This window comes from Nothobranchius furzeri, chromosome 16, assembly GCF_043380555.1.
Source record: "Nothobranchius furzeri strain GRZ-AD chromosome 16, NfurGRZ-RIMD1, whole genome shotgun sequence".
NCBI classification, from domain to species: Eukaryota; Metazoa; Chordata; class Actinopteri; order Cyprinodontiformes; family Nothobranchiidae; genus Nothobranchius; species Nothobranchius furzeri.
The window spans coordinates 44,001,341-44,024,109 of record NC_091756.1 but is presented as its reverse complement, the minus strand read 5'-3'; the positions used below and the strand labels follow the sequence as shown (position 1 = coordinate 44,024,109).

Here is a 22,769-nt window from a genome sequence, read left to right as displayed (position 1 = left end):
TCAGACCCTTTTCGGGACTGGGCGTACCCCATCCTCTGGAATCTGCAAATTGAAGGAACTCCGAAGGAGGGAGACACAGAAGGGGACGACGGAGTCCTTATATTCCGTGAGTTTGTCTCACTTTAAAAAGTGTGACTGAGTGAAAGACCTGTGGGATTCTAGACCCTACACAGGCACAAAATAGTCCTAAAGTAAGTTAGGGGACAGATCCCTGAAATTATTCGTGACAAAAAATAGGACTTTAAACTGTGTGACTGTGCAAGCATGATTGGATACTGAATTACCACTAGGTGATGCAGTATCACATCAAACAGTGAGAATAATATTGAGCGACCCTTGTGGATGCAAAGGTAAGAGTTCTCCACCTGAATAAGGCAGAAGCGAGAATTACCACAATGGAACTTGGCTCTGTCTCACTGAAAACCAGTGTTTTAGAACCCCCTATGGGTTAACCCCACACTGGTCTAAAACTTTTATCTGACAGATGCTATATGTGAGAGTGATGCAGAGGAAGCCTTTTCTTCATCCACAGCACAAACAGAGTTGCTTGAGGTATGCTAAAGCACATTTGGTCAAGCCACCTTCATTCTGGAATAAGGTGATGTGGACCGATGAAACTAAAACTGAGTTATTTGGGCATAACCACGGGAGTTATGCATAGAGGTAAAAAAACACAGCATTCCAAGAAAAACACCTGCTACCTACAGTAAAACATGGTGGTGGTTCCATCATGCTGTGGGCTGTTGTCAGGATCCAGCAGGTGGAGCTGTTCCTCTTTTCCCAGGTGCTGAGTGGTCCCAGCTGGAGCCAATTACCTCATCAAGGCAGCAGCACCTAGGAGGATTGGAGCCACCAGACGGACATTGATGGTATGAGTTTGAAATGTCTTTGGGTTAGTTTTTGAGAGCGCTCATTGAGACTTCAAGGGTTGTTCGGGTGGTTGACCAGCGGCCTGTACAGGCCCGGTAAGACAGCGGCCCGGCTTTGCTTCGGAGCGGCCTCAGTTGTTGTGGACAATGGGGATGGGGGGGGGGGGGGGGGGGGGGGGGGGGGGCAGGTACGCTGGTTCAATGGGGACAGCAAAGAGGGACCGTGGGAGTGGCAGTGATGGATCGGATTGTGACTGGGATGCACAGCTAAAGCAACAGAGGCTGGAGGAGGGTGGCTTTGTAATGCGAATCAGGGGGGTAGGAGATGCGCATTTTGCTACCTCTAACCCATTGGCGGTGTCCAGGGAGCTGAGTGCTGTGGTAGAGGATGTGCTAGACACTACCATAGTGTTCAGTGGGCTGTTGGTGGTGGTGTGCCGGAATAAGTCCCAGTGCCACAAAGCGCTGTGGCTTGAGAACTTTCTGGGGGTGGACGTGGTGGTTTCCAAGTCGAGGTCTGGTTGTGGGATTAAGGGTGTGGTGTACGGCATTTCCAACAAGATCACTGAGTCGGTGGTGTTTGGTTCCTTGAGTGGGGCATCGGTGGTGGCTGTTCGGCGTCTGGGGTTTAACGCACGTGGATCCACTCTGCTGCTGATTACTTTAGACGCAGTGGAGCTTCCTGCTCGTGTCCGGTTGGGCTTCTTAAGTTATGCGGTGAGGGCATACAAGGAACCTCCTCTGGGGTGTTTTAGGTGTCAGGGATATGGTCATGTGGCCGGTGCCTGTGTGGTGGGGGTGTGTTGTCGGAGGTGCGGGGGTGACCATGACGGTAAGAGTTGTGATTTACCGCTCCGGTGTTGTAACTGTTGTGGGCACCATCACGCGGCTTATAGGGGCTGTGTGGTGTATAGGGTGGCGGTGGAGTTAGGGAAGGTTCAGGCTGAGCATAAGGTGTCGTATTCTGAGGCGGTGCATCATATGGGGGTGCGGCATAGTGGTGTGTCCGGTCCTTGTAATGTGCCTTTGTCAACTGGTGGTGGGGATATGGGGGCGGGTGTGGTAGTTGTGAGGGATGAAAGGAAGTTTTTGGCATTTCTTGTTGAGGCCATGTGGAGGGTGAAGAATGGAGCGTCCAACAAGTCCGATGTGGCTGGTGAGGTGACGGCAGTGGCAGAGGCCTTATTGGGTTTTTCTGACGTGTCCCCCGAGGAGGTTTGAGGGGTGATGTGTTTGCGGGGTGTTGGGGGTTCTGGGTTTGCTGTGGATTTCTGGGTTTGCTGTGGATTGTGGGATGACCTTGGTGGTGGGTGTAGATGGTGGGGCTGGGAGTGTGAGTATGGGTGAACCTCCCTGTGGGGTTATGTGTTTTCACTGGGGTGTGAATGGGTGGTGGGTTTTTGTTGATGGTGGTTGTGTGGGAACACGGGGTGGGATGGTACGCATGCCTGTTGTGTGCAGTGGGTTGTGCTGGCTCGGTGTGTTGACTGGTGTGGCAGCAATACGCCTTAAAGGCGTCTAGACTGCCTAATTTCAGAGGAGAAGAACAGACGGACGTCAGCTGATTCCATTAATGGAGTGGTTAACTGACCACATGCTCTCTAGTTGTGCTTCCCTTCGTGCCAAGTACTCACCTGTGATTCTCTCTGTTCCTCGCAGCAGTCTCTTCTGTGTCTTTGAAAGACCCAGGAAGTTCCTCGTCGGTTCATACATCCAAGTTCTCTTCTCCAAGTCTTCACTGTTTGGACGTCCGTCTCCACGGGTGTGGCCGCTCCTCTCTCCACCACTGCAAAAGCTCCAGCACTGGATTCTGCCAAGCCGCTCAGCTCTCATGTGGAAAGAACACACCACTAAACCATCACGCAGCTCTCACAACCTTCAACCATCCTGAATACTCGCCTCTCCCTCAGGACCGGTCCCTCCGCAGCTCCAGTGAGTTATCAGTTCCAATTAATCCTGCTAATGAACGCTCAGTTCGTTTCAACACATAGTCACCACACCTACTACCTTTTCCAGTGATGATCCTCCTTGAATCCTTGCTTCCTCTTGGTCTCTCAATTCCTCTGATCCAGAAGAAAATAAACTGTTGTAAGAAAAAGTTGTTTCTGAGTCCGAGTGTGCTGTGTCTGCTTAAGAGTCATTCATTCCGAATCATGACAGCTGTGTGGCCACCAGTGCAGCGACTGGGAATCTTGTTAAAGCTGAGGGACGCATGGACTCCACTCAATATCAGCTGATTCTGGAGACCAATGTCCAGGAATCAGTGACAAAGCTGAACCTGCGCCGGGGCTGGAACTTTCAACAAGACAACAAAAACACTGCTCCACATCTACTAAGGCATTCATGCAAAGGAACAATAGAACGTTCTGGAATGGCCATCTCAGTCCCCAGACCTGAATATTACTGAAAATCTGTGGTGTGAATAAAACAGAGCTGTCCATGCTCACAAGCCATCAAACCTGAATGAACCAGCGATGTTTAGTAAAGAAGAATGGTCCAGAATACATTCAGCCAGAATCCAGACTCTTATTGGAAACTATTGACCCTTTGCACAGACGTCACCTAAATGATAAATGACAAATGACCCACACTTGTATAGCGCCTCTCAGAGTAAAGACTCTAAAGTGTTTATACTACAGTGTATCACTCATCCATTCACACACACATTCACACACTGATGGTGATGAGCTACAATGTAGCCACAGCTGCCCTGGGGCGCACTGACAGAGGCGAGGACAGGCACCACCAGTTCCTCCAACCACCGCCAGCAGGCAAGGTGGGTTAAGTGTCTTGCCCAAGGGCACAACAGCAGAATTCTCTGTCCGGAGCTGGGATCGAACCTGCAACCTTCCGATTACTGGACAACCCGCTCAACCTGTTGAGCTACTGCCCCTACCTAATCACGTGGGTCCACCATGGTGGACGGCAAAAGCATGTAAACAGTGAGCGGCATGATTACTAAACAAAGGGAAAAGTAGAGCCTGAAATTGTTTTTGCGATCAAAAACAAAACTCCTCCAGCATTCCTTCAACTAGTTCATACCCGGTTCAGTTATCAGAATTAGTGCATCTAGCGGGGGCTCATAGAGGTATGTTAACTAGCTTACCGTTAGCTTACGTTCTCTCTGCAGCTGTTCACAGATGTAAACATGTTGCTGACTTTGCCTAAATTCACCCCTCTGGATTTATAACTTTATGTTGTAAACAGCGTTTCACTTTACACCAAAGCTGATTTTTAAAAAGTCCGGATCCCTACCAGCTTCTGTTGCTGGTGGTGTTACCGGGTTCAGCTGCTGCTCTCACACCGGAATGAGAAGCTCTCTGAACGCCGACGCTCATGTAAATAAATAACGTAATTTTAACACACGTAATTATATATCGGAGCTTTAATATTGTTAATAATTGTCTCGCTTTACACTACAGTGGAAAGAGCGCAGCCTCCGTGGTGAAATACCAATCCATCAGGGTTATCAATAACTAGTATAAACACATCACATTTATCCCTGTCCCTGTCTTCCTTGAAATAAATTAATGTTACTCTTAAGCTTGGGTTATGCTTGACGCATTCACTTTCCGCTTGGTGATGCGGCTCACGGATGGAACGCACTTCACAACTCGCAGCGTTTATGATTCATGCAGCTTGTCTCTGCGGTGAGCCATATTCTCCCAAACTGAACGGGGCAGCATGGAGCTCTACGGCATGCATCCAACACTACACCATAGTAGAAGTAGAAATGACTGTTTACAACATGGCATTTCAGCAGTTTTTAACAGCGTCCTCATCTTTTCCGACAGTGCGAGCTATTTCTCTCCAAGAATTATTAACAACTTGTTGATCACGGTGATCTCTGAGAGCTGAATCATACAAATGTCTGTATTTACGAACCTCTGCCATATTTGTTACTGCCAGTCCGCCATGTTTTTCCGCGTCCGACCGTCCGCGTGGTTAGAAATTTTCCTAGGTGCACGTTGCGGAAATTTTGGGCTGTGCGGAGGCGCGGTGGAGGGGCGTGGTTGTTAAAATGACGCAATTTCGCTGCGCGGAGCCGTGCGGACCTCGCGGACGCGTCAAGCATAAACCAAGCTTTACCCGGTAAAAACATGTTCGCTGCAAATCTGAGGCCTGCTAGTCCGCTTGATTGATTGATCGCTGCAGTTCATCTCCATCCTCAGTCTCCATCAAAGTTATTAAAAAGAAAAAACGAGTTGAGTTTATGTCCTTGTCTCTTAGTGCAGCCAACCACGCAGCAAGCTAAAACCATTTTACTGTCAAATCAACTAAATAAAAGCGATAAAAGGCTACAAACTGGTTTGTTTTGACTACTTTCACTGGAGTTTCTGCGGGTGTAAACAGTCTTTTTGCCGTCCATCATGGCGAAGGGGGCGGTCACATGAGTGGCGTGACGTCACGTGCAAAGGGTAAATAGGAAGCATTTAGAGGCTGTTATTTCTGCTAAAGGAAGGTATACTAATATTGAGTTCCCCAAATTTATTCAGGAAATATGAAGATTAACAAGGCTGCCCAAACTTTCACATCCCATTGTATTTATCCAATATCATTTTTTTATTTGAAATATGTTGTTGTTAGAACATAATTAAATGCACACTTTAGATTATGCCTACTTCAATGACTCTCAATTTGTAAATTAAATGATAATTTATTATTAAATAACAACAATAACAATAATAACAAAAATAGAAATATAAAATATTTTATGTCCTTCAGTGAGGATATTTGCATCATTATTCAATTGAAAAGTAAATCAAAACCACAGAATGTTAATAACAAACATTAACATGTGAAACAAGTCTAATATGAGTCAAAAATCAATTTATAATAGCTTTGTAGAAAATACACGCACATTACAAATGGTACAAAAAAATCTAAAGTATTCTCCAAAGTTTTTTATGCACTGACTAATCTGAGTGTGTGGTAGTCTGTTTCATTACCTCTGAGCAGTGTTTGCATGCGTATGTAGCTCAAGGAGAGGCGGATGATGGAGGGTTTGTCCAGATGAGCTCGGACAGAGGGCTGCAGTGGCAGGAGTCGAGACAAATCATCAAACACATCAGACTCCACTCGCCGCCTCCGTCTGGCCGCCTCACGGCTGATCGCCCTGCAAATAGGATGGGGGTGGGGAGCTTATGTATAATAAAAATACATGTGTGGTCCAGAACCACAATAGGAACAATAAGAAATACTACACAAGTTTTAAAAAATCAAACAGAAGACATGGCCTAAATGTTGAGGAATAAACGTGAGTTTTTAAACAATCAAAAATTGGAATGGCTCAACCTTCTTCAGCTGGAGAAAGGCATTTGGACAATAACTTTTACTTGTTTAATGTAAAGAAAAGTCAAAAATTGCACCCAAGTTTACCTGGGGATAAATATTCTACATTTTTGTAAGGATTGGGATAGGTGGTGAGAGGGTCCAAAGAGTTTTTATATCTGTTTCTGTTCAAGCTGAAAAGGATTAGTGGCATCCATCACTCAAACATTCTCATAAGGGGTTCACGCAGACCCTTTGGAGGGATCCATAGATGCAGGAGCCCTCTGCGTAATGACGAGTTTAATTCACTTTTAAAATTGAGCCAAACAGGAGCCGAAAACAAAAGTGATCCTAGAATAGACCCTTGTGGGAATCTGCTGAAAGGAGCTGTGGAGGAAAGAATGGGATCTTCTCCGGCATTAAAAACCCCGTCTGTAAGTCAGCTTCTCAAAAATAAATACATTTGAAAACAACTTGTTGTCCAAATAAATCACCAGTAAACTGATTAAAATAATTTTTTGAATTGTATAACAAACAGTTCATGAAAAAAAAACTGAAAATATAACAAAAAATCCTAAACTTTATTTAAATTATAGATTTTATATTTTACATATTTTGAAGTGAGACTTCAGATAAGCACAGCATTTATTAGATGGTGTATTTTACATTTTACCACTGTAACGCCTCCGTTGTTCCTGCTGTAAATAACCTAAAGCTGAAAATCCACCACTAATTTAGGAAGAATATTTTGCCTGTTTCAGCTTGATGACACCATGACTTTTTGACCTCTTGCAATTTCTCAACATGCAAGAAACCATAAAGTTCCTTTTTTAATCAGATTTTGCTCAAATGTTTTCTTTATTTCCACCTAATGTGCATTTTTGTTTGTAATTTTTTTTCTTCCTCAGTAAATGAACTTTGTGGTAGCGCTTCCGTTGAGAGGCTAATCGTGACATCAACTTGAAACATCGCTAGTACAAACCAAACAACTGCAGACATGCCATCTTCAGTGTTTTTGATTTACCTTCTCCTCTCCCTGTCTGCTGTCATGTCGTCCTGTAGACTTCTCCAACTGGTGTCAAGGTGGGAGCAGATTCAAATTCTCACCAGAAGCATGGCCCCCTGCAGCATGGATGACACGGGCTGAATCCAGCATGCATCTCCTCTCCTCCTTCTGCATGCTAATTATCTTGCAGGCCTCCAAATTTGAGCTCGATGATAGGTCAGCTGGCCCAGAAGAGCATCACCCTACTTGCCCCTCCCTCTCCTCTCGTCTACAAACGCTTGAGCATCCCACAGATTCACCTTCAGAAGAGCAGCGGCAACACAAAACCATATTGGAAGAAATTAAAACACAAAATAAAAGGAAAATAAGAATCTAAGGCATCCTGGGTTGATGTAGACAGCTCAGTGTTTTATTGGAATCGGACCAGACGGGACAAGCCCGGCTGTTTCACTACATTTTGGCACAGAGTAAGATAGTGTGACCAGGAACAGCCATACCCCTGGGTGCACGAAGCTTCACTACACACTGACTCTACTGCAAAGACTGCAACCAGCCCGTCCTCAGATCACTGTACAGTACAACAGTCCTTCTCTGTGTGTGCATGTGTTTGCAAGAGAGAGAGAGACTGAAAGGGAAAGAGAGGGAGGGAGCGAAGGAGGGAGTCTGTGTATGTTTGAAGTGAGAGGTAAGTCAGCTGCTGGTTCTCCACATTTCATAACAACCGGCTGTAACAGACCTATAATGGTGCAGTTATAGTATTATACAGAAAAGGTTTCCTCCAGATACACTTTACAATAATAATAATTATCATAATAATAATAAAAAAAGAGAAAGCAATAAGAAATGAAAGCCATTCTGAAAAAATAAGCAAAAGTAAGACAAGCTAGTGGTTTTGTCTGAAAGAGGTGGCGAGAAAACGGCTGCTAGAGGCAGGAAAGGAGCAGGTGGAGGACAAAAATACAAACACAATATGACATGGAGGAAAAAGTAATTCTCACATTCATGCACACAAAAAAGTGCATTCACAATACAAAGAAAAAAAAACAGAGAGAGCTAACGCCCCTGGGCCAACACATTCACACCAGCAGGACAGGAGGGTGGACTGAAGCTGACAGATGGATGAAACGTCGGGAGTTTGCACTGCTACACGGGTCGCCTGTAACACTCTGCTCCACATAATTAGTTCAATAGCCTGTAACATTCACTTTATATACAGAGGGAAGGAGCTCAGACACCGCAACAGTGAGACAAACGTTCCATTCCTTCATTCCAGCAACAAAAAATACATTAAGAGGAGAAACAAACAACATGAACAAAAAAAACCCTTAAAATATATAGATAGTCATGGTATTGCACAAAGATATTTGGCCCTAACTGGTCCACGATAAGGGCAGTAATAACACAGGTAGGGTGCTTGTCCATGCGCCACAACGCCCCTTTACTAGCAGACGATACCGACACGATACAGCCACTCAACACGGGCTATTTACAGGCCTCAGCACCGTCAGTCCGCATGTGTTCAGGTGCCAGAGAGAGAAGCGGTGTAAGTGTGTGTGTGACCTTGTGGGTGTGAGTGAGCATGTCAAGAGTTGTTAAATAGGTACAGGTGTGTGTGAGAGGTGAGCATATTCATATTTAACTTTATAGTCATATTCACAATAAACCCGGGCAACAAGAACAACACAATGCAAGTAAATAATATTCCAACGGTAACAGCAACCAATAGCTTCAAAGAAAAAGACTCATTGACCATTGAGCATGTTTTTGTAGAAGGTTTTATGGTTCTACTGAGTGTAAGCATGCCAGCTTTGCTGTTGTTTCATTGGTGTGTGTGTGTGTGTGTGTGTGTGTGTGTGTGTGTGTGTGTGTGTGTGTGTGTGTGTGTGTGTGTGTGTGTTAGGTGTGTGTCTCCTCAGGAGCGCAGTAGGAGAAGTCTTTGAACTCTTCCTGGTTGATCTGTCGGATGATGGCCTCGTCTGTGGGCGTCAGGACAGGATCCTCCTTAGTGAAGTCCTGGTCAAAGTTATTCACATCTCGTTTGGTTTTCTGCAGAAACACACGGAAATCAGAGTGAGATTCTCATTCTTTACAAGTGACACCACAGTGACCCCTTCTGACCAAACAGGCTCACTTCATCTAGCGTGCCACACTTTGGCATTTGATGAAAAACCTCCTGGTGGATCTGGAGAAAGTTGCATAAACAATCTAATCTGTGGCTAACTATTAGCTAATCAATAAAACCAAGCTCACATGCCACATTTAGATCATTATGGTGCTGAACTGATACTAAACTGTAGAAAGTCAATGCCGGTGTTACATAAAATATGCTAAAATAGCTATTTTGTGTTCTTAATTTAGAGAATTACAGTAAACCCATTAAGAGGGGCAAAAGAGCCCCAGGGTGCAGACCCAAGCATTAGAATAAAATGGGGGTTGAAGTAAAAGCTGCAAAAAACTTGATACCATCAGAAACATAGTTCACATTAAACTATTGCCTGTTCACTTGTTTCCTGATATAACTAAAAAAGGCATTTAAATTTAAAAGTCTTTAGTAAATGCAAACATGATAACTTTTACTCTTTAGGGTCTGCACGAACATTTGAAACAAATATTATAAAACAGGTTGTTTCAGTTAGAAAATACGTAGCTAGGAGAACAACAAGGCTACTGATAATGGATCATATGTTTAAATATATTTATATCTATTTATTTTGTACTTAAATAAAATACCAACTGTATAAATGATGTAACACACGTGGCTTGTCACTCCAGGTAGAAATAATGAGAATTTGCTCTTGTTGGGGCGTTTTAGTGATGTTTACATTTAAATTTAGCCAGTTTTCTTTTAATAAAGTGTACTATTTTACCACTTTTATCCAGATTATCTTTTATGTGCATTAACAAAGTGTGTAGTTTATAAAAAAAGAGTGAAAATATTTTTATTGCAAAGATTTTATATTTACTGTAAGAAGGCTAGGATAATCATCCGAGCATCCAACAAGTTTACAGCTATATTTGTATTATTTTATTGGCTTAAGCTGGCAAACCTTTAGGTTTGTGCATCAAGTGATCATAATGATTATTTTTGAATGATTACTGATTACAATGATGAGTTAAAAATAACTTATTGAATGTTCTAACCTACAAATTAAAATGATGTGAAAACGCTCTATAGCTTTTTAGCTCATCATCTCTCACAAATACCTTTACGTGTGTGTGTGTGTGTGTGCGTGCGTGCGTGTGTGTGTGTGTGTGTGTGTGTGTGTGTGTGTGCGTGTGTGTGTGTGTGTGTCTTACAATCCGGGGTTTAAATGGCGGTTTGACTTTTCTTTGCTCCAACAGAACCCAGTCGATCTCCCTGAAGAAGGGGTGGGTCTTGATGGCCTCCTCGCAGCCCTGGGTCACCACACAGCCCAGACGCTTGGCCGGGTTCTTAGTCATGAACTGAACACAATACAAGACAAAAACACGGTTTGAAAACCTGGTTTTGTAAAGATACTCAGCGGTGAAAAAAGAAAGACTGAGCAGAAAATGTATGGCTTCACGGTGGTTGTGTTGCTCACTGTGTGACGTTTTGGACCTTTAGATAACATCATACTAACTTTGACTCCCTTCTTAGTGTTCAGAAACACATCTGCTCAAATCCTGATGTTAAAAAACCTGAACGATCCAGTTTAACACAAGAACAAATAAAGAAAGAACAAACATCACGGCTTAAAAATACTGAATGAATTTTTCAGCTTTATCATCTGACTCTCATGTGATTGTTCCAGCTCTGTTAAGCTGTTTACTGATGAAATCTTACCCGTACTCTACCTAAATTCACAGAAAATTAGTAAATAGTCCATCTAATGCTTTTCAAAAACGTTTTTCTCCCAAAAGTGGGCAGCCAGATTCTTATGGCATTCGTCTTATTTTTAAAAATGTGCTTTCTCTTAGATAAACATTTTAAGTTGAAAAAAATAAACTGTCAATTCCAGAATCTGAAATACATAAAAAGTGTGGAACATCTGCTGGTTGCAACAAAGAAAAAGTATTTCATAGAAATATTATAATAAAAGCTTTAAAGATTGTGTGAACTCATTCTGTAAAGTGTTAAAATTTTATTTCAAAATGCTTATGCAGAATAAAATAACTACAAATACTAAACGTCATCCTACAATTATATGAAGAAATGTATAAAAGTTTAAATTAACTAAATGTATTTTCCTTTCAACCTATGAAACACATCTGAATGTGTTTAAGTGCTAAAAAGTCTGAAACTGAAACAAAACTTCATGTTGTCTGATAGAAAAAATGCACCATGTTTATTTTAACTTTATTTTAACCTTTAGAAGCACAAAGAATCAGGTGAAAGACATAATTCTAATATTTCATCAAAAATAAATTTCTGGAACACCGTCGAGATGACACGTACCGCTCGAAGTATGGACACTGCCTCTTTGCTGAGCCACACAGGATAGAGGACATCGTCATGGAGAATCGACTCAAACAAGTCGTCTTCGTTATCGGCCTCGAATGGAGGCTGTCCTGCCATCATTTCATACATCAGGACTCCAAGAGCCCACCAGTCCACTGAGGCTCCGTACTCCAGCTCCTGCAGGATCTGAAGTCAACAATAACACCCGGATGAACAAGAAGAACACACTACTGCAACAAAAACGGCTCATCTGTCCTCCTGCAGACCTGTTATCATTTGGAAACATGTGTTAGACATTTATACAAATCAAATTTTATTTTATTATATTTACAAGGCTTAAAACTACAGTAACTGATCAGAAAACAGTTCATTGAAATGAGTTACCCAAAGATTTTTTTCAGATATATCGTATTAGTTTAATTCATTTTTATTGCTTGTATTGATTGCATGGTATCGTATGGTATGGTGTGGTGTGGTGTGGTAGGCTTGGGCAGTATTACAGCATTACCGTACACAGCTGGTGTTAAAGCACAGCAACGGTGTCAGCTCCAATACTGCCATGAAAAAATCAGTGCACACAGGAGACACTGATTGAAAAATAAAAATGAATAAAAATAATAAACAAATGTAATTAAATGTATAAAACGGATGCGCGGTTGAATCTTCAGTTTAACATAAACATTTTAAATGTTTTGTCCAAATTTTAGAGACTTTCCATAAAGTTTATGAACGTGATGTCATCACATGACCACGCAGAAGACACGCGCCGAGTGAGACGGGGAGAAAAATGGCAACTCATGCACCAACAGACTTGGCGTCCAAACACAACACAACTTCTGCAGTTTGGGGGCATTTCGAGTTCAAGGCAAACTTTAAAGGAGAGCCGGTGAACACTGATGAGGTCATTTGTGCAAACAAAAGATGACCGCGAAGGACGCGTCACAGCAGAGGAGCGAGTCGGAGCTGCATTAGCAGCCTTTTGTTTGGAGCCCTCATGTGTCGATGCCACGAGCTCACTGAAACGGGTTTTAAGCAGTCGGTCCACAATGCCCTAGGGTGAAGCTGGAAACCGTAAACATGCTGGTTTTTCAGGCAAGAAATCTTTTTATAAGCTGCGTTTTTTTTAAAGTTCTTAATATTACGTGTGTTATGTTGTTATTGTTTTAGTAATAGTGTTTGTTATTCAGTTTCTGAACGGTCACAGTCCAAACTAACAGTTTGGCAAATCCACTCGAGACTTATGTCATCATTTTTAAATTAGTCCCGGTAATACTGTACACCTTGGTAAAATGTGGAGGAAGTTCAGGTTGTTGGTTGGTTTCCTGTTAACTGACTATTAACCGTTAAGGGCGTTAATAACTGGTAAAACAACTTTTGGAAAATGTGCATCCCTCTTTTATTATGTAGCATTCTGACAGTAACTAGTGGAGACAAACATAGAAATGGTTGCAGATTGAAACAGCAACAAGAATGACCCAGAATCCTCATAGGATTATTAATAATGTTATTAGATTCATTATTATTATTATTATAATTATTAGGATTTTTCTAATACATGAAGAAAAGCTGTGAAAAGAAGGACATTAGTTAAAAACGGATTATGGTGAATGAACACTTTGATACTGAACTGGTGACTGCCAACTTGGCCTCATTTACATCCCTCCCCCCTCCACCACAACCAGATGACATCATCCAGTATTAGATGGTATTGTGTAAATGTTACTGTTTCCCGTCTGCATATGTTTACACATGAAAATCAGTTTGCAAATAAAGGTTGTCTGTAAACAACCTGATTCAACGGTTGTAAAACACTCTGAGCTCTGATGTCCAAGGTTTTTGTCTCTGTTTGAGACAGAAAATTGTATTTTATCAATAAGAATGTGTATTTTCTAACTTGATGAGTTTGAACGTAAGAATTATTTGTAAACTGTCACCTCAGGAGCGATGTAATCAGGTGTGCCACAGAAGGTGGTGGTAGTCACACCGTTCATGATGCCCTCTTTGCACATTCCAAAGTCTGCCAGCTTGCAGTGTCCCTCTGCATCCAGAAGGATGTTGTCCAACTTCAGGTCCCTGGGAGAGAAAGACACAGAAAGAGGGGGAGGGTTAGCGCCATCTGTTTTCCAAAACTGGCCATGAAAGGATGAAAGCGAGAGTTTGTCAAATAGAGATTCCTGGTAACATAACACGAATAAAATAATAACTTGATGGCATTTTGCAACAATATTCCAACTAAAAATGCATTAAATGTCTTCAGATCACATACTGTAGTTTCTATTTGTTTTCCTGAGACAGATTAGGTTTTACATTGCTAAATGGTGTTTACCTGTATATGACTCCGTTACGGTGCAGGAACATTAGAGCTGACGTAACTTCTGCAGCGTAGAAACGAGAGCGAGGTTCATCAAACTTCCTAGATCGCTGAATCTGGAACATCAGATCTCCTCCGTTCACATATTCCATTACAAAGAATAAACGGTCCTGCAGAGAGAGGGATGGAGAGGGGGAAGTAGTATGAGATCATGGGAGGGGGAAGCAGATGGTCTGTGGAAGCTGAGTGTTTGTGTTGGGATCTTACCCGAGTCTGGAAGCAGCAGTAGAGCTGGGTGAGGTAGGGGTGGCGGCGGGCAAGGGCCAGGATGCGTTTCTCTGTCATGGTGCAGTCCACGTCATCATCTTGAAGGATCACATCTTTCTTTAAAACTTTGACAGCATAAACCTCCTCAGACCCCTTCAGCTCCGCCAACATCACCTGGTTTACAGGATGACATCATGTTTCTGGTAAACTGTCTTCTTGAATATAAAGAACTTAGTTTTAGTCTCATAATGAGTTTACAACAAAGCTTTTTTTTTAACACGTATTTAGTTTAATCTAGGAGTGGAAGTAAAAGGGTTCATATAATTACTTAAATTTTAGGATTAAATTGCCTTTATGTACAGATGGAGGAAATCATGTGGTCACATTTGGGTACCGCTGTCCATTTTCTAAATGCACGAATGACTCTCTCACTCCCATTTCGTGAGTATCGTGGCTGTTGCCAGTTACGGATCAGCGCCAGAAGATTCTAGATGCCAAGCAAAGACTAGTCATGCATAGTAAGTTGATAAGTAGAGTTGTTGGTCATTAAAGAAGTAGCTTGGGATGTTTTCAGAGCTGATTCTGTTTCTAATTACCTGTTAGCATTGTTAGCTCAACAGTTTTGTTAGCCTTCATAGGCCAACATTAGAGTAAAACAAATGATAAATGACATGTGCTTGTATGGCACCTTTTAGTCAGAGACTCCAAAACGCTTTACACTACAGTTTATCATTCACCCATTCACACACTGATGGTGATGAGCTACATTGTAGCCGCAGCTTCCCTGGGACACACTGACAGAGGTGAGGCCAGCTAAGCACAGGCACCACCACCAGCAGGCAAGGCAGGTTAAGTGTCTTGCCCAAGGACAAGGAGCCGGAATTATTCCAGCAACTCCCCAATACCTGGACGCCCTGCTCTACCTCTTGAGCTACTGCTGCCCCCAAAACGAAGTCATGGCTTCTTAGAGTTACAAGACATCTGGGCTGCTGTTTTTACTGGCCAACATATTGTCCACGACTCTACTGCTGTTTTCCAGCCGATGTCAGATAAAAAAATACTGCAGGCTCAAATATGATTGGCTCTGGAACTAGGAAGTAAGGAGTGGGACAGATTGTGAACAAAGACGACGCCCCTCTTTGGCTTTTTTTAAAGGAGAAAAACTGACAACCCTCCAGCCAACTGGGAAGGAAATCCATTTCATTGTAACCTTCTTTCCAACATTGGACTGTTTAGCGAAAATTTCACTGTAAAATATTACATATTGCACCTTTAAACATGTGAACATGAAGAAAAATGACAAGAAATCACCAAATAATTGGACTTTTGCAGGATCACTAATCCTCAGTAATCAAAGCTGTTAAAATGTCAAGGACAAAGATGTGTTCACAGCGAAACAGATTAAATATGTAATTACAAAGATTTTCTTAAAAAATATTTTAAATAAAGCCTGTGAGTTCCTACAGAACTCTAAAGTATTCATTTATCTTGCTATTTGAAACAGGACAAATAAAGTTTTTGCAAATATGAGTGGTTTTTAACAAAATGATTGAAAAATCTGATGTCTGTCAGCAACAACAACAGGAACTATTCAATCCACTTTGCACATTTAAGATCAATATTAATTCTGTTTTAGCGCTGGTGCCATAAATGCTCAAGAGTACAATAAATGTGTATAGCTGTTAAACAAGTGGATGGAGGAGCAGATCATCTACAGTCAGCACATAAAAGTTTATTTCTAAAGCCACGTGTCTCTGACTAATGTTACTGTACTCTATTTATTCTTAATAAAAGCCATTATGTTCCACATAACAATAAAAATATGCACCTCATGCAATAAAATCTGTACGCTGAAAGCTGATTTTCGGTGGTTCATGAGCAGCCCACATTATGTGCGGTGGAGAGCTAAAATTAAATATGTAGAAATTCTCTTCCTCTGCCGTGTAACCCATCCTAATAAAGAAAAGATAATAAGAGGTAAACAAATAAACATCCTCCTCAAACTCCTCCGCGCTGCCGCACCTTGCCAAAGCTGCCTTTTCCGAGAACTTTGATGAAATTGAAGTCCTTGAGGGTCCTCCTCTGGATCTGTCCATTCTCCCTCACTGCTGAGGAGGAGGACGATGAGGAGTTGGTGGAGGAGGAGGAAGAGGAGTTCTGGGGTCCCTGCTGGTCGAGTGACAGTGCGTCCTGCAGGCGATCTAACTCTGCCAAGTCTGTGGGTGTCATCAGAAGAGCGGATCAGACATCGGTAATAAATAAATGCCTGACATCCCTTTTTCATTTATTAGAAAAAAGAAAAAAACTGATGATTTTCTTTTATTTACTTTACAACCGATTACAACATTATCTGTTGAAGCCTGGGATGAATCACCTCAAGGTGTTCCAATAACAGCAGCATCATCGTTTGGCTCCATCAAAACAAAAACGGGACAACTTCTTCAGAGAGAAAGTTAACTTTCCACTTCTCAGCTTGCAGAGTGTGAAAATGTGATGACTAACCGTGACAAGCAAATGGTGGTGGGCGGTGGTGCGGGATAACTCAGTCTACATCAACACATTTATCTACTTATTTCTTAAAAGAAGCAACAATATTTTCACAGATATTACTACCGCTTAGTGGTTGAAGTAACAAACAAAAACATATATGGCTTTAAAAAAGTCTGTTTTGTTTGTGTGAAATCTGTGTTTTGATGGTTTTGGTGTGTGTGTAGTGTTACCCTGCTGGGAGGGGGAGGTGGGGACAGCCGGCTGGCTGAAGCTGTTCTCCTCCATCTGAGAGAGCTCAGGAGGAGACTGGGGAGGGTCCTGCCCTGGAGTCAACTGGAAACAGAAAGCCAACCTGATCAGTCCTCTGGATTGTTCCCTTTGCGTGTTTGAGTTAGGATTTCTACTCTCTGCATCATCACTTGCAGCACATGATCAAATTTAATTCAGCACCTTTAAAGTTCTGCAGCAAGCATCGTTTTTGTGCATTTCTGCAGGCAGAGAAGCTTCAGTAGTTGTTCAAGATACAAACTATCTGAAAAGTCATTCAAGCACTTTAAAAGACATTTCAAGGTGAGATTTAAAGGTTTTCTAGATTTTTGCAGAAGTACTAAATCACATTTTTGACCACTTCTTTGTTGCATAGAAACAAGGGAGTGAACAGGAAGTAGATCAGTTTTGTTCTGTAATGTGATGAAAGTACTGCTTGTGTCAATATTAAACATCTCTGTGGCCTCAGCAGATGTTTGACTACGGTCAAAATGTTAATAATAACTACACAAGTAATCAAAATGATAATAATCACATTTTATTGATGTTCTGTAAAACGCTAAGCTAACAGAGAGCTGATGGTCATCTCTCCCAGTTTCCCTTGGTGTGTGGGTGGCGCTCATGCCAGCGTAGACTTGCTTTGATAATTAAGTATGATTTAAAAAATAAAAATGATCATTTTTGTCTTTAAAAAATAAAATAATTACAGATAGATAAACAAATAAGAAAGTCACCTCAGCCCCTAAATCCAACCCGATCCAAGACATTGTAGAGTGAGCTCTCACAAACATGTCTTTTCCCAGTGAACTGTGGGTAATGTAGTTTACCTTACAGTCCAGAGCCATTCCTGCATTCCAGGATGTACTGGTTCTCTTTGAGCCCTGATTGAAATGATCTAATGTAGGCTCACATCTCTAGCTTACAGTTAAGCCACCGCTGCTGATGTGACGTTACCTTCCTCCTGCGCTGTGCAGTGTTGGAGATTTTATCAGGTGTGACTCCCAGGTCAGATAGGACCTTAGCAATCCCTCTGGCATCCACACCACAGTTAGGAGCTACATTAGTCTCACAGCGCCTGTGCACATTCATCTTACACACTGAAAAACAGCAAGAAGACACAAAAAGTCAGAGTTCAACAAGAAAAAGGCTTTTTGAGACAATAAAGAGACATTTGTAGATAAAACTCTATCTGACTGCAAAATTATTAAACAATAAACAGGTATAAAATATAATAAGTGTATAAGATAATACATAAATACAGTAATAAATGTTTGTCTAGAGCTAAAATCAGTGTTACATTGACAAAATATTTTTTTCTTCATGTTGAATGAATTTTTGTTTTTACATTAAGTATTGAAAAGATATGTATAAAACTACAGCCTAGAGGCTCTTTTATGCAATGTCCAGAATGCAGAACCGTCAAGGTAACAGGCGGCAGGGACGGCCAATCACACGTTAGCAAGTATCAGCAGAGCCAATAGATGAGCTTATGGACGTTCTAATGGGAAACAGGCTTCAACACAAGTGGTTGTTTTCCGCTTGATCCTAGTACTCAATCAGTATCAATTTAATATAGCGTAATATTGTTTTTGGATGGTAAAAAGGGCAGGGGACAAAAACTGTCTTTGGAAAAATTGGAGGGGTCATGTCCCCCCTGTCCCCCCAAAACGACGTCCGTCACTAAGACACATAGACTAAGACTACCACTAAATAAAAATTCCTAGTCAAAGTTAATACTCGTTAAAATAAACATTAGACATAGATGTTGCCGAAAAACTTTTATTTGAGTACAAAGTTCAAAAGACATCAAGTTTTGTAATATTAACTGGCTCAAAAAATTGATTTGCCTGCCCTACTGTATCTGAATTTCTTAAAAACCAATAAGCATTTTTAAAAAGCTGCAATCTGATCACCAAATGATTACACATGGAGTTCCCCAGGGTTCGGTGCCGGGACCTAAGTTATTTATTTTATATAATTAATGATATTTGTGATTTTGTGTTATTTGCGGATGACACAAACAATTTTGTTGTTGGAGTGATTTCAGAACCATTGTAGAAAATATGGCAGGTGAGATAAACTTAACAAGTGGTTCACGGAAAACAAATTATAAATTGGAATAAAACAAAGTCCATGATTTTTGGTTAGAAAAATAGATGATCCAGTCACACTGAATATAGATGGTATCTCAGTTGAAAGAGTATTTGAAGTTAAATGTTTAGGGGTTGTACTGGATCACAAACCCAATAGAAAAATCTTGCATTAAATATGTAAAAAATTAATTGTGTAAAAGTATCTGATTGTTAAGCAAAGTAAAAAGTATCCTAGAAGCACCAACATTACATATATTAATTATATTATTTGCTTATAGTCCCGTATTTGACCTATCGTGTAGAGAGGTACGGGGAAATACATATAAAACAGGAACTAGGCCACTGTTTAGAGGTGTCAATGTCAATGTTATTTATAAAGCACATTTCCAACAATCAGAGACTGCACAAAGTGCTGTACACAGACAAGCAGTAAATAAAATGATAAAATACTGAGAGCCTTCCAGTAGACCCTAAAATTACTTAACTATAAAATCACTGCTTTGCAAGTCACAAGTCTTTCCAGTCAAGTTCAAGTCGAGTCCAAAGTCAATGATCTGGAAGTCCAAGTCAAGTCCAAGTCCTTAACTTTGAATTTTCAAGTCATAATTAAGTCATCTGTCCAACTTCAATTTAAGGGGGGGGGGGGGGGGGGGGGGGGGGCTGGTGCCTATCTCCAGCGGTCAATGGGCAGTCAGGCGGGGTACACCCTGGACAGAGAGCCAGTCCATCGCAGGGCAACACAGAGACACACAGGACAAACAATCATGCACACACTCACGCCTAAGGACAATTTAGACAGACCAATCAACCTCACAGTCATGTTTTTGGACTGTGAGAGGAAGCCGGAATACCCGGAGAGAACCCACGCGTGCACAGGGAGAACATGCTAACTCCATGCAGAAAGATCCCAGGCAGGGAAGTGAACCCAGGACCTTCTCGCTGCAAGGCAACAGCTCTAACCACTGCGCCACTGCGCAGCCCTGACATGATCATGTGAAAATAAATTTAATTTGATTGATTGATTGATTGAATCAAAGGCTATTTTGATATAAAATCTTGTTTCACAGCATTTATTAATCTGTTTTAACTTTAACCTTCTCTTGGAGCTCACAATATAAATTCCCAGCTGTCCCTGAACTCACCTTTACACTGCAGACCCTGCCTCATGAGGCCCCACAGCAGAGAGCCACAGTGGTCGCAGAAAGTGGGCACCTTGTAGTTGTGGATACTGAACTTATGGGGCATATTAACACTGAACCGCTGTGAACCCACCTACAGAGGGAGACACACCCACACATAAAAGATCAACACAACTCCAGACTTTCAGAGGGTTTCATGGAAGTCTTCAGAACATCATTGTTGTATAAATTTGTTTACAACTGAGAAAAAGTGAATTTATCTATCAGTGAGCATTCCTCCTTGTTAGGTCTGCCACTGTGTGTGTGTGTGTGTGTGTGTGTGTGTGTGTGTGTGTGTGTGTGTGTGTGTGTGTGTGTGTGTGTGTGTGTGTGTGTGTGTGTGTGTGTGTGTGTGTACCTCCTCGGCTGTGTCTTCCTGCTTCTTCATCCCAGCACACTTGGTGATGATGAGCTCATGGCAGCGCTTGTGGACGACACACGTGCACACTGGAAACACAAGCATGGCACAGCTCTGGTTTCCAGTTCAGTCAAAAAGATGTTTGTCTGAACTGTAGAATCTGGAGCTGAGCAGATTCAGCTGAGCAATGGTCAGGGTAAATGTATCAGTACACTTATTTATCCTCTATCATGTCCTTTTGTATTATTTTATACTCAATTGTTGCGTCTAATCTACCGTAGCACAAGCTGTTTTAAATGTGAAAACAGTTAAATAATAACTATAATCTGGAAATCCTAACCGTCCCATAAAGGTAATGCATGATACAAACTCATATCAAATCCTCATGAAGCTACAATTTTGACTTCTGGAAGTAACAGCAGAATAGATGAGACAGAGCTTGATGATGATGAGTTCACAAACGTGGAGAAATGTAAAGCTTTTTATTGATGCTTGTGTTCATAATATTCTTGTCATGTGTCTATGTATGTATGTATGTCTGATCTCAGAATTGTGTGTACTGAAACTCTAATTTCCCTCTGGTATTAATAAAGTATCTTTGAATTGAATTGAATTAAACCAGAAAACTATCTGATTGTTGAGTCTCATACTGAGCAAATTGGGCGATTACACCAATCATTGTTGAATTATTTTTGCATAAATAAAAAAATTTGGTAAATGAAGAAGAAAACACTTAATTCCATCATATCTGACCTGTTAACACTTAATAAAAGAGCAACATACTTTTATTTAAATTTGTGTTCAGTTTCTTGCAAGACAAAATGTAAAATGCCAACAACTAGTTCGCACCGGAAGCATCAGCGGCGCGGAACGGCAGTGGAATGTCACTGCTTCAAACAGAATTCATTATAGTCTATGGGGTTGATCCAAACCGGCCGCGACACGGACATTTTCAGATGCTTCCCTGAAGCAGGTTGCCGCTCTGCTAATGATAGGATCGCAACCTATTTTTGCCGCAAGCCACTTCTGGGACACGTCAACCTCTGCAGTTAACATAGGGCTAGACAGGAAATCACACACGGTTTTAGTGTAAAACATCTCGTAATTGTCTAAATAAAAGTCTGTTGCAGTGATGCGATTTTGCATCTTTGGAGACAATACGAGTGACCTAACAGCTTATTTACTCCCAGCATCATTGGAAAAGCGCATCAATGTGTTTTTCATGGCTTTAATCCTGGCAGTGGAGAGGAACAACATCATTTTGACATCAAACAGTGATATCAAACGTGATTTCATTGGTTTTATTGTGGATTGTGTCAACAAATCGTGACCTTTATAGTCTCATGGAATCCTGTGATATTGCGAGTCCAGCGAGGAGCACGGCGGAAAAGCCAATTCGCAGCTGAAACTCTCCCGGTGTGTATTGGCACGCAGTGAAGCTCGCGAGTAAACTGTTCCACGCCGCTGATGCTTCCAGTGTGAAGTTGGGGTAAATGTCAACTGTTTAATTCTTTTATTCACATAAAGTAAGTAACCTTCTGTTCAGTCATTTGGTTTTGTCTAATGTTTCTCCACCAACTGCTCAATAAAATGTGAGCATTCTTGCATTTTGAACTCATCTGCAGAAACTCAAGTAGTGTCAAGGCTTTTATCAGTATTGCCTCATGACAGATAAATATTTATCTGTAACTAAGGCAGAATCACACCGTAAACCTAAAACTCCAATTAAAACGCAGTAAGTTGTGTAAGAGAGGGATGCTTTGTGAGGTAACGGCGAGTTGATGAAGTACAACTCAGGATTGAATTACAGATGACTGCATTTAAAGGCTTGTCAGATGCCAAATGACTTCCACACGGAGGTTTCTAATGATCAGACACTTGGGATTCGATAACTCTGGCGTGTCAGGTTCAACTCCTGTTGGCTGACCGGTAGGATTTTCCACTAGCACAACATTAACTTTTCCAAAAAACACTGTCTGTACTACGCGAGGCCTGAAAAGTTTACATGAATGAACATTTTTCTCCACAGAGGTGTGCAGTCTGATGCTAAATCAGACCAGCTTTTGTCAATTAATTCATCAAAAATGACCACATCAATGTTTTTAATAATGCTGCAAAAAAGTATTTGTCCCCTTACAGATTTTATTTAGTTTTTTCTGTTTTTTGTGACTTAATGGTTTCAGATCAACAATCAATTGTATATAAGACAAAAAAACTGAGTAAAGGTTAATTGCAAACA

At 41.4% G+C, this 22,769-nt stretch overlaps 2 protein-coding genes across 2 annotated transcripts in view; both read right to left on the bottom strand.

Annotated features, from left to right (window-relative positions):
* Positions 1-2,722: 2,722 nt before the first annotated feature.
* Positions 2,723-7,297, bottom strand: LOC139063539 (hypoxia-inducible factor 1-alpha-like). The gene is made up of 3 exons (XM_070545713.1): positions 7,165-7,297; positions 5,819-5,985; positions 2,723-2,932 (listed from the first exon to the last, which is right to left on the bottom strand). The coding sequence occupies exons 1-3, from the start codon at positions 7,188-7,190 to the stop codon at positions 2,850-2,852; spliced, it is 276 nt and encodes a 91-aa protein (XP_070401814.1). The 5' UTR covers positions 7,191-7,297; the 3' UTR covers positions 2,723-2,849.
* A 1,674-nt stretch (positions 7,298-8,971) lies between these two features.
* prkcea (protein kinase C, epsilon a) overlaps positions 8,972-22,769 on the bottom strand; it is a 57,343-nt gene continuing 43,545 nt past the window's right edge. Inside the window, exons 5-15 of the mRNA XM_015962915.3 lie at positions 20,531-20,619; positions 20,137-20,266; positions 17,856-17,998; positions 16,865-16,967; positions 16,167-16,360; positions 14,145-14,318; positions 13,893-14,047; positions 13,501-13,639; positions 11,564-11,752; positions 10,444-10,590; positions 8,972-9,192 (exon numbers count right to left, since the gene is read on the bottom strand). Of these exons, the coding sequence (XP_015818401.1) occupies positions 9,043-9,192; positions 10,444-10,590; positions 11,564-11,752; positions 13,501-13,639; positions 13,893-14,047; positions 14,145-14,318; positions 16,167-16,360; positions 16,865-16,967; positions 17,856-17,998; positions 20,137-20,266; positions 20,531-20,619 (1,613 nt within the window). The 3' untranslated portion in view covers positions 8,972-9,042. The remainder of the gene's footprint in view (positions 9,193-10,443; positions 10,591-11,563; positions 11,753-13,500; positions 13,640-13,892; positions 14,048-14,144; positions 14,319-16,166; positions 16,361-16,864; positions 16,968-17,855; positions 17,999-20,136; positions 20,267-20,530; positions 20,620-22,769) is intronic.